Raw genomic sequence first — 16,626 nt, forward strand, 5'->3', positions numbered from 1 at the left:
AACACAGATTACCTGAAACACCTAGGGAGATGGATCCCAATTTTGATGCATATATTTCTAAACAAGATGTCTATAAAAATATTTATTTGTAATTCCAGGCCTTCAAGCTTCCACCAAAGCACAAGTTGCGATGCCGAAATGCAATATAAAACCAGAACCATATTCTGTAAGTTTCCATAAAAATTCACTCTCTGACACCTATTTTCATTTGTGATCTTTTAAACCAACACATTTCAGGTTTTTTTTATTTTTTTATTTTTTTTTTATTCAATTTTCACCCCAAACAAGGCACAGTGCCACTTTGAAGCAGGGGGCTACTATTAGGGAATTAATTAGCGGGGTCATTATGAAGGGAGAAGAGTAGAAAGATGTTTGTTAACATTACACTTGAACTTCTGCATATCATTGCAGTTGGGAAAGCAGAATCCCGGAAGGGAGTTCCAAAGACCCGCAGTTCTGGGGAAGAAACTATTGGAGTAAAAGGCTTTCTTGCACCTAGGGATCTCCACTGTAAAGGGATGAGACTTAGTAGCTTGTCGGGTTTGTCGGGGGTAGTTACGTCAGGGAGGTACAAGTGTTTGCAGTTCGTCAGAGCATTCACCATTAAAGTATTTGTAGAACAGGCAGAGGGATGCAACATCTCGTCGATGGGTGAAAACATTATTACATATGCATCATGTTGAAATTAGTATAAATTACAAAAGTATGAAAAAATGAACCAGTACAAAAATAATTACAAGTAAAAATAGAATTTATCTAGTTTTATCGTATGTTTTGACTTGAACTAATTCAATATGAAAACAAGGGAGATAACCCTCTACTTAAATTCACAAATTAAGGGGCTGCTATTTTTAAACCAACGCATTTCAGAATGCAATTATGGCTGATCTTAGTTAAAAATATAACTACAACATATTCTACTGAATCATTTTAATAAATCTTTCGACCTTATACTAATTTCACCATGACAAGTAAGTACGCAATGTTTTCACTTTGAAATGCTTTGGTTTAAAAGATTACCATTGTAAACAAGCACCGGTTCTCTTTGTAAAAGTTTTAATTGGGTGTCTGTGTTTCCCATTGAGAACTAGAGTGCATCGTCTTACATTGTCATCATAATAATGTACATATTGTTGGAATTATCAGTCTAGTTGTTGGAATCCTTTTAATGAAAATTAGATTATCTCCCTTGTTAATTCTGTAGAAATCTGAGTTATCTGTCCCTAGTCCCCTTTCTTTTTAATATAGTCTCTTGCGGTAACGTTTTCATCATGCGTTAAACAAAGCAAGCACATAGTTTATTACAACAAACGTGTACTTGTTGCACTGTGAGCGAACAATAAAAACATAATATATATATATATATATATATATATAAGAAAATTTGAAAACCTGAAAATGTTGTGAACTGAAATAATTATGATTTTTTTACTTTTTTTTTTTTTTTTTTGATGTTATTAAATTCCGAATTTTCGCCAATAACCTGGCTTTATCAAGGAGATGTCAGTCCGATTAAGTTTTTTTTTTTTGTCTTCTTTTTCATAATGGTGTATTAAGAGGTTCTAGCCTCCCGAAAAGAAGATACGTCTTGTCTCACTAATTGTTAATATCCGTGTGTTGTCGCTTGGTTTAAGTGCGAAATTTAATCAATGTATAGTCACACATTTTAGAAAACATGATTCCTAAAAAAAAATGTTTTCTAAAATGTGTGACTATACATTGCTATATATATATATATATATATATATATATATATATATATATATATATATATATATATATACGTGTTCTGCAAGATGCAAGAGAGTGCAGACATGTGGATTCAAATGCGCATCAAATGACGTCACCAGTAAAGAAAAAGACTATAAAAAGGAGAAAGAGCATTTTAGAGAAAAGGATCACATTAGAGACGTGGGTGACGTCATCACCGTAACAAGAAGTTATGCGTGGCAGGAGAATGAGGAAATAAACGTTGTTAAAAAAAAATGAGTTGAGTTATTGTTATCTGTTCATTGTGGTGTAGACTGCATACAACGTGTGGGTCCAGTGTGTAAATGTGTTGGTTCCTTGTCAACGTTACAAAGCCACTTTACGCTACAAAACAACGAAACCAAACACCAGTGGGAATTACATTATCTCCCTTGTTTATTGTATAGAAATCTATAGAGTTATCTGCCCCTAGTCGCCTTTCTTTTTAATCTGGTTTCCTATGGTAACATTTTTATAATAACATGTTAAACAAAGGAAGCACATAGTTTTTTACAACAAACGCGTACTTATTGCACTCGTCGGGTGTTGCCAGTGAGCGATCAATTAAAACAAACCTGTATGTATTACATATATATATATATATATATATAAGTGAATTTAGTTTACAAACAAATGGCTACACATAAGCATACATGTTTCAGCGAAAACCCAGTACGGGAATTGCTTCGTCAGGCCAAGGACATCTCTGGCTGTTTCAACTCAAACATTGCCAATTTATAACTAGGACTACATCATATTTAAGTGTAAAGGGGGGAGACAGGACCTAAAGAGAAAGTATATACATTAAAATGTGACCATCCATTATGTTAATTATATTAATTTATTTATTATTTTATTTTATTATTTATTTATTGGGTTTTCGCTGAAACATGTATGCTTATGTGTAGCCATTTGTTTGTAAACTAAATTCACTTATTTTGGCTCTGTCTAAACATTGAGCACTCTTTTGGTGGACACACTTACAAATAATTACTACCAATACAATATATATATATATATATATATATATATATAAATAAATAAAAATCTTGATATTGAAAATTTATTCAAATTTTCAAAAAACCTTATGAACCAAGAAAAACCTTATTCCATGGAGTTTCGAATGATGCAATTCTTCTCATCAGGGGGAAGAGGTTTGCAAAATATACAATAAATTTTGCAGATTACTGCATCACAGGAAACAAATAATACGAAGTTTATCATATTTGCATAAAAAACGTCATTTAACTTTTTGTGTTGAGCTATTACTTGTTTTCTGTTCATTGCAATGTCGACTGCATACAACTTGGTTGTTATTTTTACAATGTTTCTGCCAACATAACTATCGACTTTCTTCCAGTGCATCTTATAGAACTCAAGAATCTTTATGACGAACTTAGAAAACATCTATATAAATAAAACAGTAGCTGTATGTATGTATGCATGTCTTTGTGAAAATATTTAACTGTTAAACTACTGATCACACAACACTGAAATTAACAGGAAATTGTAATCGTACACCATGGTTTATAACGAGTGAAATCTTTGTTTGGATGGATGAATAATGCGTACAGAAGTTGGCAAGTTAAAATGCAAAATGTTCATTGCAACTTGCGGACATTCCTATTAACTTGCGTATGCACAAATTAACCATAGCTAAAAGTGGTTAAATTTTATAAATTTCTTATCTATCTGTTGCGTTAACTCAAACAGTAGTGAATATGGCTGGAGAGATAAATGAGGGAACATGGCTGGAGTACTGAATGTTTTGGTTTCGATTCTAGCTCATGGCGCCAAAGTTGTTTTTTTTTTTCCTCTTGAAATCAGTATTATATATTAGGTACAATATAATATTCAATAGAGAATGTGCTCTGTAATAATAAATATGAAATCTGCATGAATTACAATATATTTAAACGTATTTTATGGTCAGCAAAGTTGGGTGCCCTTTTCCTGCTAGTCAATTTAATGAAATGTAGTCTGGTCTTCATTCTTTGATTGTCACTTTGCCATGTGCGTGGCCATTGATTAGTACAGTTTCATAATCTAGTGGCTGTTGATCGACTGTTTACCTCAGACAAATAAAACTCATGTATAGAAACTTGTTGCAGTTTCAAAGGTTTTATTAGGGAGATAAAGGTTGTTCATGAGAGGAGAGACTAAAATTAATTCCTTAAAAAAAAATAAGCTTAAATTAATTCATTTTTACTTAATTTTCTTATATTCTCAAAGTACGTCTGGTTTGACCACTTCCTTGCCTCAAAACTCTGTTTCATTTCCAGATACGTAATCCTTTTTTATCATTGACATCTGCTTCTTGTGTGTTTTGTCTAGGGAAATAACTCTTGACTCGCCTCACCTCATTCACATTAGCTGCACTGGGTCTATTTCCATTTGCTATCAGGTTGTTCTGACACGTGTAGTATTACCACCTAACTCAGAATAAAAATATAATGGCAGCTTTATTGTGGGTTTTGCTGGTGAGCTATGATGAGCCTGATTGGGAGGAGGAGGAAGATGTGCACCGACTCTTGGTCTCTTCTCACCAAAACAAAAACTAATTCTCAACTTAATTCAGACCACTGTTATATAATCACCTGTGACCTTTGACATCTGACATCTTTCTCTTTTGACAATTGATTCTGAGCCTCTATCCTGCAGCTGCACTCGCCATTGATTTATTAAAATGTACGATTCAAAATTTCAATTATTTTTTTTTGTTTGAGTATTGTTCCCTGCATGCTCTGAGTTTTCACTACACATGATTATTCAACACATGTACTTAACTGTAAAGCTTCTGGAATTCATACTAGTTAATATAATCTCTTCTTACTTGCATAGGATCCTAATATAAAACGTACATGTCTTATGAAAAAAACGTGTCTTTTTATTGAATTTATCTACCAATGTTTGATTTTGATTAGTGATTTTGTAAAAAAAAAAATATATTACTTCTGTTTTTGTTTAAAAGTTCAGAGTTTTAGACAGATTTAACTTGATCTTCCAACACAACTTTCAGACAGATTTTACTCTTTCTAGTATGACTAGTAGGGTGACCCAACGTTGCTCAGGATTGAATGATGATCAACAAATGTTTCACAGTTCCATATTTTTATTGTCATTAAAATCGGTGAAATCGCTCATTTTTCGATCAAATCGATTGATTGCCTGCTCTAGTTGGAGACCCATCGCAGTGCATCAGGAGAAAGCTTTACATGCCTCTCGTAGTGACTTGGCTCACAATACATTACAGTCTACATTGCACTGTAGAGAACCTACTATTGATTTTATGAAATTTTTATATATGACAGCTTGAATTAAAGTTAAAAATACAAAATGTGTATATATGTGTAGCCTTATTGCTTGTGCAGTGATAATGGTTTGAATTTAAGTTTAAAATGAAAAACTCAAGTATTATGGTGCAATTTTACTTTAAACAGAAACATTAATTTCATAATTTCGAATGCACCCCTGTCATATCAAAGAACCTACTGATGATTTTATATGTCAGCTTTTTAGCTTGTGTTGTAATAAAACTTCTCAAATGCACTTGTGATGTTAGGCTGTGTAAGGGTGTACACTTTGGTCAAAATCTCCTGTTTCTTCTTTCATAAGATTTTTTGATTATTGATTACTTACCGAAGACATTCCAATACAAAACCTATCTAAGAACACTGCTAGGCACATAAAGTACCTTCGAACGAACAACCAGACACACCAACAGACAAAGTGCTCTTTATATAATAGCAGAGAAAGCGATATATCTTTTAGTAAAGTCTGATTCAAGGATGTATAAAAAGGGAACCACTGCATTCTTTGTGCCCCAAATATAGAGGACTATGTTCCACTTGTCTAAGATTTTTGGCCAAATATTTTAACTCTAAAAGTTATTCTTACTTTGGTTCTCATCCAGTATTTAACTTAAAAAAAATCCTGAAAGATCTTTATGATGTATGCACCCTCACAGAACACAAATGTCATATTCCAAAAATCACATAAATTGATAAAGTAGTTTTTTATTATATAGAATATAATAAATATATATATTTTTACAATTTTTTAGTGATTTATGGTATACTGTTGACATTACAAGGCTAATTTAATAATCTCGGTAGTTTGAATTAAGTTGTCCTCATTTATTAAACATGGCGGATCAAAACAGAATGTCTTGTTTACTTATGAAATTTGAAGTCCTCAGTTAAAAAAAAAATCAATATATGCAAATTTTGGAATATGGCATTTTTATTCTGTGAGGGGTGCATACCTCAAAAAGATTTTTTTTTTTTTTTTATTAGGTTGAATTTTAGACTTGCACTTTTACTTCTAAACATTTGTCATCATGTGACTTTATTTGTCGATTGAGAGTTAGGCTTTTCTATTGATTTAAAACTACATTTATATCAGAGGATATCACTTGAACATAATAGGGGCAAGCTTAGTGACTTCTGGTTGAACACTGAATAAGTTCTAGTTATATAAGAGACTCGCCTGGGTGCTGGCGTTGCCCGGGTGTTCGAAGGTGTGTGCTAAGCAAAAAAAAATTGTAGTAGGCAGGCAGGCCTGAACTCTTAACGCAAAGGCAGAAAAGAAAGTGGAAGTGTGTGTAAAGGTGTAGGTTGAGCAAAATAAAAAAAAAAGGGAAAATTGCGAGTACAAAACAAAAATTAGAAGTAAGCAGGCTCGAATCCGTAACATGTCAGAGGAAAAAGAGGTGAAAAAAAGAAAAAATGGTCTTATCGATGAGCCTACCATGGTTGTGACCTCATGGGTGGTCGAAATAATGACTTTTATGCGACATCGTTGACGTGAGGTTTGAATGACTTGCCAAAAATGTCAACAAAAAAAAAAACGACCCTTCTTGTAGAAAATTGCCCAGTTGAGGGTGAAGGAATTAATGTTTTTAACCAATTTTTCAATATTTGTTGTTCAAAGGGTTGATCTTCCAAACAATACCGATCTCATGAAAATCCATCACCTCTATCGAAAGTTTTAGGCATACATACATACATTTAAACAGACAGGTGAGATTTCTATAATAGGTGATTTGCAATTAAGTTCAACATCTATCATAATAAATTACAGTTATTCCCTGAATAGCATGACTGTCACTTGTCTTTTATAAAAATAAAAACAGTGCCTCGTAGTGATTTTATACATATTCCTTGGCAGTAATATCGTTCTGAAGGATAGAAGATAGTTCTATAATTGCAATTGTTTATCATGGTCAATTGACATGAGATGACCTTAAGGTCAGTTAGAATCTCATATGAAAAGCAAAGGTGGGGATCGAAGTCAGTTGGATTTAAAAAAAAATGAGCTCATGAGTCAGCAATTTAATTCTTCTCAACGTCTCTTAATTGATGAAGTGTTGTCAAGCAAAGATGCTTCAAATCATTAACATTCAATGTTACGTACTGAATTTTTGAGATGAGGATTGGTTATTCATATTATTTGGATTCGTTGGATTAGTTTTCTCATGAAGGACCCTTGGCATAGTGGATAGAGTACTTGGTAAAATTCAGTTGTAAAGTTACACTCTTCTGGAGGTTGAAGGTTTAGTTCTCAGTGTGGGCTACACTTAAAATGCAATTGTGAATTGCTTAGGCTGACAGAACGAGAGTATGGTACCTCCATGGATTAAAATAAAGGGTTTCGCTTGAAATTTCATCCAGATTCCTGAGTTTGACAAGATAAGCCTGAAGAAGGTCGGAGATTACATCGACAGAAACATTGTGAAAAATGACACTCTAGATGAGAGCAGTAGCCTGAAGAATCTAAATAATATGAAGATTCAGTGTGTTAGCTGTTGATTTATTTTCTTAGGGTTAATGTGACTATTTTTTTAATGTTTTAATCTAATAATTATTGCTTTCATTATTAATTTTCATTATTCATTATAAAATTAAATTACATTTGTAAGGATTATTCACTTATTCAATGCCTGCATTGAAAATTAGCTTTTTGACTAGTGGTGGAACGATTAATTGGAATCGTTAATCGTGTATTTTTTTTTTGGGGTGGGGGGATCGGAATCGCATCGTTAAAAAATACCTTAGATTTACGATTCTTTCATTACGATTCTCTTATATTTTTAAGCTGAACTGTTTGTTTGAAGTGAGATTAATGCTGTCAAAAATTTATGATAAAAACGTCATAGAACTTTTCATAACATATTTAATACATGTATGATGTACAAGAAATTTATTAAAGGTAATCTTTATTTATCTTAATGAATTTGGAAATTTCTTTGAATTTTTTTTTATTACATTTTCACCTCAAACAAGGCACATTGCCACTTCGGTGTAGGTGCTACTATCAGAGGCAACAGCTTCTGGGGTACTATGTAGGGAGTTGGGCAGCAAGATGCCGGTTCATGTTACACTTGAACTTCTGCATGTCAGTACAGTTGGGGAAGCAGGTACCTGGAATGGAATTCCAAAGTTTAGCGGTTCTGGAGAAGAAACTACTGGAGTAGAAAGCTCTTTTACATCTAGGGATCTCTACTGTGTGGGGGTGGGATTTAGCTGCCTGTCGGGTTTGTCGAGGGTGTTTACGTCGTAGGGGCACAAGTGCTTGCAGTTCGTCAGAGCAGTCACCACTAAAATACTTATAAAACAAGTAAAGGGATGCAACATTTCATCGATGGGACAGAGGCTGAAGCTTACATGCCAGTTCAGGACCTATCAGGTTGGCGACTCTCTTTTGAACCTTGTTTAGGAGTGAGAGACTAGTAGCAGATGCACCAGCACAAATATGACAACAATACTCCATACATGGGCGAATGGTAGCCTTATAGAGGTACAGAATACTTTCGGGCTTTAGTAGCTTTCTAGCACAGTAGAGAGAGCCGACCTTTTTCATAGTGGTCCTGGCAATGCTCTCCATGTAATTTTTCCAACTCATGTTTCCTGTGAATGTTAGGCCGAGAAGTTTAAAAGATGTACTTTCAGATAAAGAGTCATTGGCCATTGCTATTGGTGGTAGAGATGGTTTCTTGCAGTTATTGAAGGAAACAAGTTTAGTCTTGACAGCATTGAATATGATCATCCATTTTTGTCTCCATTCCACTACAGATTGGAGGTCATCCTCTAGTGTTTCTGCCATTTCTTTAGGTATGTGTCCATTTGTTTTCCTGTCATGCCTGTTATAGAGTGTGGTGTCATCAGCATATATACCAGTCTCAGAGCCAATTTTGTCGAGGAGGTCATTTATGAATATTAGGAATAACAGAGGTCCAAGAATAGACCCTTGAGGCACTTCCGCATTTATATCATATTGTTTAGATGTACAACCGTCGAGGACAACCTGGATTTTTCTCTTATCTAAGAAGGATTTAATTATGTTTAGTATTCTACCAGTGATACCGTATGATCTAATTTTCCTGAGGAGACCTTCATGCTATATCCTGTCAAAAGCCTTAGATATATCTAGAGCTACCGCTCTACCCTCCCCCCTTTGTCCAGTGAATGGTATATACATTCAGAGATTACAGTTAGGATGTCTGCTGTGGAACGGGCTTGCCTAAATCCATATTGTTGGTCAGTCAGAAGTTTAGCATCTGTAAAGTGATGGACTAGAGCTTGGTTAATTATGGTCTCAAATATTTTGGCTAAGACTGGGAGGAGGCTAAGTGGGTGGTAATTTAATGGGTCAGTTCTTTTGCCAGAATTCTTGAATACTGGTACCACAGAAGCAGTTTTCCAGCAGTCCGGAAAGCAAGATTCATTAAGGCATTTGTTGTAGAGTTTGGAGAGAACTGGAGCTACTTTGGCGGAACACTTTTTTAGTAGCACAGCTGAGATGAGATCGGGTCCACATGCTTTTGAAGTGTCAAGGTTTTTTATGATAGCATGCACCTGAGGAGGAGTGATTTCCAGATTGTCTAGCATGACATTTGTCCACAAAGGAAAGTCAGAGAGAGGGTGGTTAGACGGGTTCAGTGTGGAGTTTGAGGCCAACTGACTGGCAAGCATGTTAGCCTTCTCGGTTGCTGAGCAAACAACCTTGTGATTGTTGGTTAGTGGGGGAATTTTTGATTGCCCATTATTTACTACACTGTTGTCATGGGTTCCTAATTTTTGTGCTTTGATGCGTTTTTTGGTGGTTTCAGTAGATTCTCTCTTAGCTGTCATTATTTCTTTCTTACAGTTACTTCTAGCTTCTATATATTTTGTCTGTTTGAACTGGACTTATGTCAGTTAAATCTGCAGTATGCATGCTGCCTTTGAGCAATGGCAGTTGCACAAGTAGAAGTAAACTATTGGGGAGAGTGGTGTTTACTCTAAAATTTCCGCATGGGAACATGTGCTTTAATTGCTGTTTTGAACCATTCAGTGGTCTCATTTGCGCACTGTTCAGCAGGAAGAGAAAAAATATTTTCCCATGGGGCATATCTGATAAGATCCCTGATGGCTTCCCAGTCAGCCTTTTTATAATATCTCGTTGTTTTGAGCAATGGCTCTTCAGTTTTAGCTCTAGAGTTTAGGGTGATTTCGACCATTATCACTGCATGATCAGCGTTCCCAAGTGGGCTGTTAGCATTCGTTATACAATCATCGGGAACTGTGATCAGAAACGGATCTAGAAGTGATGCGTGTTGTTCTTGCTGGTCTGGGAAACAGGTTGGAAACGTAACCATTTGTGATTTAATTCTTTGAATTAAAAAAAACATTTTTTTTTACTATTAGCTTAACTTGCTTTTTTTTTTTCACCATTTCGTTTTTTAGTAATAAATGCTTCTCGACATTAAAAACCGCGACATCACGGCCGCCATTATGAAACTAAACCAAAAAAAAAAAAAAAAAAGCGCCTTCACTCGTGGTCTTTACATTTCGGGTTTGGGTACTTGTGCAGTTTTCCATTGACATTAAAAAATGGAAATATTTAAAAAAATATATATATATTGTACGTATTCGTCATGGGATAAAGTTTTCCTACAGAAAAAATCACGTAATTTCATCAAGTAGTTATTTTTTTATAGCGAAAAAAGAAAAAAATCAACGCTACAAGCGAGTCATTATTAATTAAACAGAAAGTTCAAGTAGGGGGATTTCCCCATTTTTTTTTTTTTATAGCGAGGCCAAATTTCGCGAATTTGGCCTTTTTTTAAAGCAGTTTGGCCTTCAAATTTCTGTTTGGCCTTTTTCTTCACCGATGAAATAAAAAAAGCAAATAAAAACAACGCAATAAAACTTTTAAAAATACGGCACACTTTTGTTGTTCTTGTTTGTTTTTTTTTTGGTAATTTTCCTTATTTTTTTATTTTTTCAAGATAATACTATTAAATGGACACTATTATGCCAAATTAGCCCCCCCCCCGAAAAAAAATGCACAAAAATTCGAGATTTAAGGTTTTGACGAGATAATTTAGCGAATTGTCCGGACTATTGCGAGAGAACCATCCATTAGTTTTTCCTGAAATTTTGCCACAAATTGTATTACAATAAATAGATGTGCATAGTAACAACATTTTTTAGCCGAAAATTTCCGTTGCGTCCCCAGATTTCATCGGTGAAGAAAAAGGCCAAACATAAATTTTGAAGGCCAAACTGCTTTAAAAAAAAAGGCCAAATTCGCGAAATTTGGCCTCACTATCAAACGATTTGACCTTTGAGAACTCTACCAAACTCCTCCTACAATTTTGGGTCTAAACACGTGATATTTTAGATATAGATTCCTTGGACATGGATCTAACTTATTACCTTTACTTGATTCCTAAACAATAAATGTTAAGAAGTCATAATAGGGGTCAAAGTTTAAAAAATTGACCGTTTTTTTTTCTCAGCATTAACCTCAAAACACCTGGGCAACGCCGGGCACCGATTGCTAGTATATCTATAAAAACAGAGATGTGTGTGCCACAGACGATTTCTGATTGGTTAATCCAATAATCACATCTCCTAAAAAAGTATAGTTCTTACGCTCTTAACTTTACCATAAAATATTTTGGTCTTATTTATTGTCCATCTTGGAAGGGTTTAATTTTTTTCTAACTTGCCATTTACAAATTACAAAAATACGAAACTTCACAATCCAACCTCTGACTCAACGTCCGCCATTCACACAACAAGAAAGCAAACGCGGTACAGATTATTAGTACTACTACTACTACAAACAATACAGCACGAAAACACGCACACACACTCACGTCCACTACCGTCCTTGGCTACGTCACGTTGTTATGGCAACACGATAAATACACAGTAAATTTGATTTTCTTCATTTCTACGCAAATATTACGCAAATATAAATCATATAGAATATCTGTATGAATATAATTACACGTAATAGTTAAATAAAGATGATCATCGTATAAGAGAACCGAAAAAGAAACTAACAGGGAATTTGTATAAAGTTGTATTTTCTTTTTAAATAAATAGAAAAAGGGGTGTTGATAAGACTATCGATACTTATACAGTTTAGTGACGACATTAAAAAATGGAAATATTGAAAAAGAATTTTATTGTACGTAACTGTTATAGACTGAAGTTCTCCGAAAAAAAATTTCACTTCATTTGATCAAGTGGCTTTGTTCTTACAGCGAAAAACAATTATTTATCACGACGACGTCAACGTGGCCATTTTGGAAATGTACCTAGCAGAATACCTCCATTTTAGGCCAAATTTCGCAATCTAGCCTTTTTTTTTCTCGCCATATTGAGATGCGCACAACACATCTGCAATTTTTTTAGGTTTTTTTTTTTTATATCTGCAATTTTTTTGCGTTTTTTTTTTTTTTTAAATAAGAATACTATTGAATATGCAAAGAAATTGAAGAATGCAAAGAATTGAAGAATTTTTATACAAGATTATTTTCGAAACATGCTCAGTTGGACACGCATGGATAACTTCGAAACTTCGCTTATTTACTTCTGTTACAAATTAGAAAAAAAAAAACCCACCCCAAAAATGGCATCTGTCTTCGCAAAAAAAAAAAAAAATCTCATTCTGGTGGGGGGGGGGAAAGGGCTAGATTGGCCTAAAATGGAGGTATTCTGCTATGTACGGCAGTTACCTGCCCTTGGGGAATTCCTGGGCCTGCAATAACATTTCCAAAATGGCCACGTTGACGTAGCCGTGATAAATCATTGTTTTTCGCTGTAAAAAAAAAACTACTTGATCAAATGAAGTGAAATTTTTTTTCGGAGAACTTCAGTCTATAACAGTTACGTACAATAAAAATTTTTTTTCAATATTTCCATTTTTTAATGTCGTCACTAAACTGTATAAGTACCAGACTATCAATACACACAAAAAAAATATAGATTTATTTTTGGGTAAAGTTCCCCCGGGTTTTCCTTTCACTTCAGTAAATAATGGTCTTATGGTGTTATATATATGTCGTACTATTATCCTTATATATATGATGTTTATGTTTATATATACACTTGTGCCCGATATTATTCATACCCCCCCTTGAAAATTGAGTTTATTAGGTGTAACTTTGTAAGAATTTATTGTTTACGTCCATATTGGTACATATTCTTAATAAACCTCTTCTGATCATTTTCGTCATTTTAAAATCTCGGGATACTTGTAATAAAAGAAATATACAGCTATTTATAAAATCTGCAATGTTCAAAAATAATCATACCCCCTTATTTTTTCAGTATTAATCGAGTTTCTGACTGTTTGTTTCCTGTTTGATTCTTATTTTGAATGCTTTTATACAACCTTTGATTAATTTCATTTCGTTTTTTTGCATTTTTCAGAAATTAAAATGATATCAACTGAAAACCAATAAAAGAATAAAAATTATTAGAATGGGGAAGAAAAAAGAGCTTAGTAATGATCTTAGGACTAAAATTGTGAATTCACATAAGGATGGTTTAGGTTACAAGTCAATTTCCAAGAAATTTGAGGTTCCTACAGCAACAGTACAGAGCATCATCAAAAAATTCCAGAGCCACCACACAACAAACAACTTGATTGGTAGAGGAAGGAAAAGGAAACTGTCTGCTAGAGCCACCAGGGATATTGTAAGAAGTGTTAATGCAAATCCAACCACCACTACTAAGGACATTTTAGAAAATCTGGAGTCTTCTGGCATAAAAATATCAAGGCAAACATTGCAAAGGACTCTGCATGAAAATGGTCTGAAAGGAAGAAGACCAAGAAGGACTCCATTGCACACCGGAAAACACCTTGTAGCACGTCTAAAGTTTGCTAGGACCCATGTGAATTCTCCAGAGTCCGTTTTCTCAAGTATTTTGTGGACTGACGAAACAAAAATTGAATTGTTTGGCCATATGGATGCTTCTTACGTTTGGAGGAAGAAAGGAGAAGCTTACAACCCAAAGAACACCATACCCACGGTGAAACATGGTGGTGGTAGCCTAATGTTTTGGGGCTCCTTTTTGGCTAGTGGTCCAGGTAGTTTGGTCAAGATAGATGGAACCATGAAGAAGGAGCAATATTTGGAGATACTCCAGAAAAACATTAGACAGGATGCGGAGAAGCTCCATTTAGGACCAAACTGGATCCTTCAACAGGATAATGATCCAAAACATACTGCCAAAATAGTCAAGAAATGGTTTGAGGATAATCAAATTAATGTTTTGGAATGGCCTAGCCAGAGTCCCGACCTGAACCCTATCGAAAACCTCTGGCACATATTGAAAACTGAGGTTAAAAAGCGGAAACCTAGAAATTTGAGGGATTTGGAGAACTACTGCAGTGAAGAATGGTCAAAAATCAGTGTTGATGCTTGTAAAAACCTTGTTGATAAATATCCAAAACGGTTACAAGCAGTTATTAAGAATAAAGGGCATGCTATTGACTATTAGTAAGAGAGGTATGAATAATTTTGAACTAGTGCCATTATTGTTTTTCTTTGTATAATGTTTCAAACTTGCATAATTTATTTATTTGTTGAGTTTAAATTAAATGCTTATGCTTGATTTATTGCTTGAAATCCCTTTAATATTGTCTACCTTCTGGTTTGAGCAATATTCTTATAGAAATCTCAAAGATCCGAGGGGTATGAATAATATCGGGCACAAGTGTATGTATAAGTGATAGTGTCTGTGTGTGTCTGTGCGTCTGTGTGCATTTCCCTACGCTAAAACTGTCAATTTTAAGCCTACAGATTCGAAATTTGATATACAGGGTACTGAGATTTGGGAAAATCGATGTGATAGGTTTTCGACAGAAATTTGGCGATTTAGTGGTCTATATTTAACAATTAGACCTTTGAGAACTCTACCAAACTCCTCCTACAATTTAAGGTCTGAACACGTGATATTTTATATATAGATTCCTTGGACATGGATCTAACTTATTAACTTTACTTGATCCCTAAACAATAAATGTTAGGAGGTCATAATAGGGGTCAAAGTTTAAAAAAATTGACCATTTTTTTTTCCTCAGCATACACTTCAAAACACCTGGGCAACGCCGGGCACCGATTGCTAGTATATCTATAAAAACAGAGATGTGTGTGCCACAGACGATTTCTGATTGGTTAATCCAATAATCACATCTCCTAAAAAACTATGGTTCGTAGGCTCTTAATTTTACCATAAAATATTATGGCTTTATTTATTGTCCATCTTGGAAGGGTTTAATTTTTTTCTAACTTGTTTATTTACAAATTAAAAAAATACGAATCTTACACAATCTTACAATCCAACCTACGACATCCACGGCCGCCATTCTGCTAGCCGCAGACACGTACACAACACGAAAACAATGTTTTGAAAATCTAGCAAAAATTAATTTTCCTGAAATTTTTCAATATTTAAAAATAAATTATGCCGGCTGATAAAATTTTTAAACTTTTTTTAAAGCTAGAAAGATAAAATTTAAAAATACTTATTTTTATGTAAAACGCGCGTTCCCTCGTGGTCTTTTCATTTCGGGTTTGTATATAACAAATAAATGTTATCAAAGGCAAGATAAGTTACTTTTCTACCAAACTGGATATATTTTTCATGTTTTTATTCAATGTAACACATTTATTCAGCTCGAAAAACGGGTTTGTATTACTGTACACATAGATTCGAAGAAGTTGATAAGATACGAAAAAATACAGCACGAAAACACGCGCACACCCGCACACACGCACACACACTCACGTCCACTACCGTCCTTGGCTACGTCATGTTGTTATGGCAACACGATAAATACACAGTAAATTTGATTTTCTTCATTTCTACGCAAATATTACGCAAATATAAATCATATAGATTATCTGTATGAATATAATTACACGTAATAGTTAAATAAAGATGATCATCGTATAAGAGAACCGAAAAAAAAACTAATAGGGAATTTGTATAAAGTTGTATTTTCTTTTTAAATAAATAGAAAAAAGGGGTGTTGATAAGACTATCGATACTTATACAGTTTAGTGACGACATTAAAAAATGGAAATATTGAAAAAAAAATTTATTGTACGTAACTGTTATAGACTGAAGTTCTCCGAAAAAAAATTTCACTACATTTGATCAAGTAGTTTTCTTCTTACAGCCAAAAACAATTATTTATCACGACGACGTCAACGTGGCCATTTTGGAAATGTACCTAGCAGAATACCTCCATTTTAGGCCAAATTTCTCAATCTAGCCTTTTTTTTCTCGCCATATTGAGATGCGCACAACACATCTGCAATTTTTTTACGTTTTTTTTTCGTTTTTTTTTTAAATCTGCAATTTTTTTGCGTTTTTTTTTAAAAATAAGAATACTATTGAATATGCAAAGAAATTGAAGAATGCAAAGAATTGAAGAATTTTTATACAAGATTATTTTCGAAACATGCTCAGTTGGACACGCATGGATAACTTCGAAACTTCGTTTATTTACTTCTGTTACAAATTAAAAAAAAAAAAAACAAACAGCCCAAAAATGGCATCTTTCTTCGCAAAAAAAAAAAAAAAA

General features: G+C 34.0%; 1 protein-coding gene across 3 annotated transcripts in view; it reads left to right on the forward strand.

Moving 5' to 3' along the window:
* Positions 1–16,626, forward strand: part of LOC145254747 (alanine--glyoxylate aminotransferase 2, mitochondrial-like) — an 80,844-nt gene that overhangs the window by 15,377 nt on the left and 48,841 nt on the right. For all 3 annotated transcript variants that reach the window (XM_080113486.1, XM_080113487.1, XM_080113488.1), the window contains exon 3: positions 99–166. In XM_080113486.1, the coding sequence (XP_079969612.1) occupies positions 99–166 (68 nt within the window). The remainder of the gene's footprint in view (positions 1–98; positions 167–16,626) is intronic.

This window comes from Euprymna scolopes, chromosome 30, assembly GCF_053919585.1.
Source record: "Euprymna scolopes isolate OS-2025 chromosome 30, ASM5391958v1, whole genome shotgun sequence".
NCBI classification, from domain to species: Eukaryota; Metazoa; Mollusca; class Cephalopoda; order Sepiida; family Sepiolidae; genus Euprymna; species Euprymna scolopes.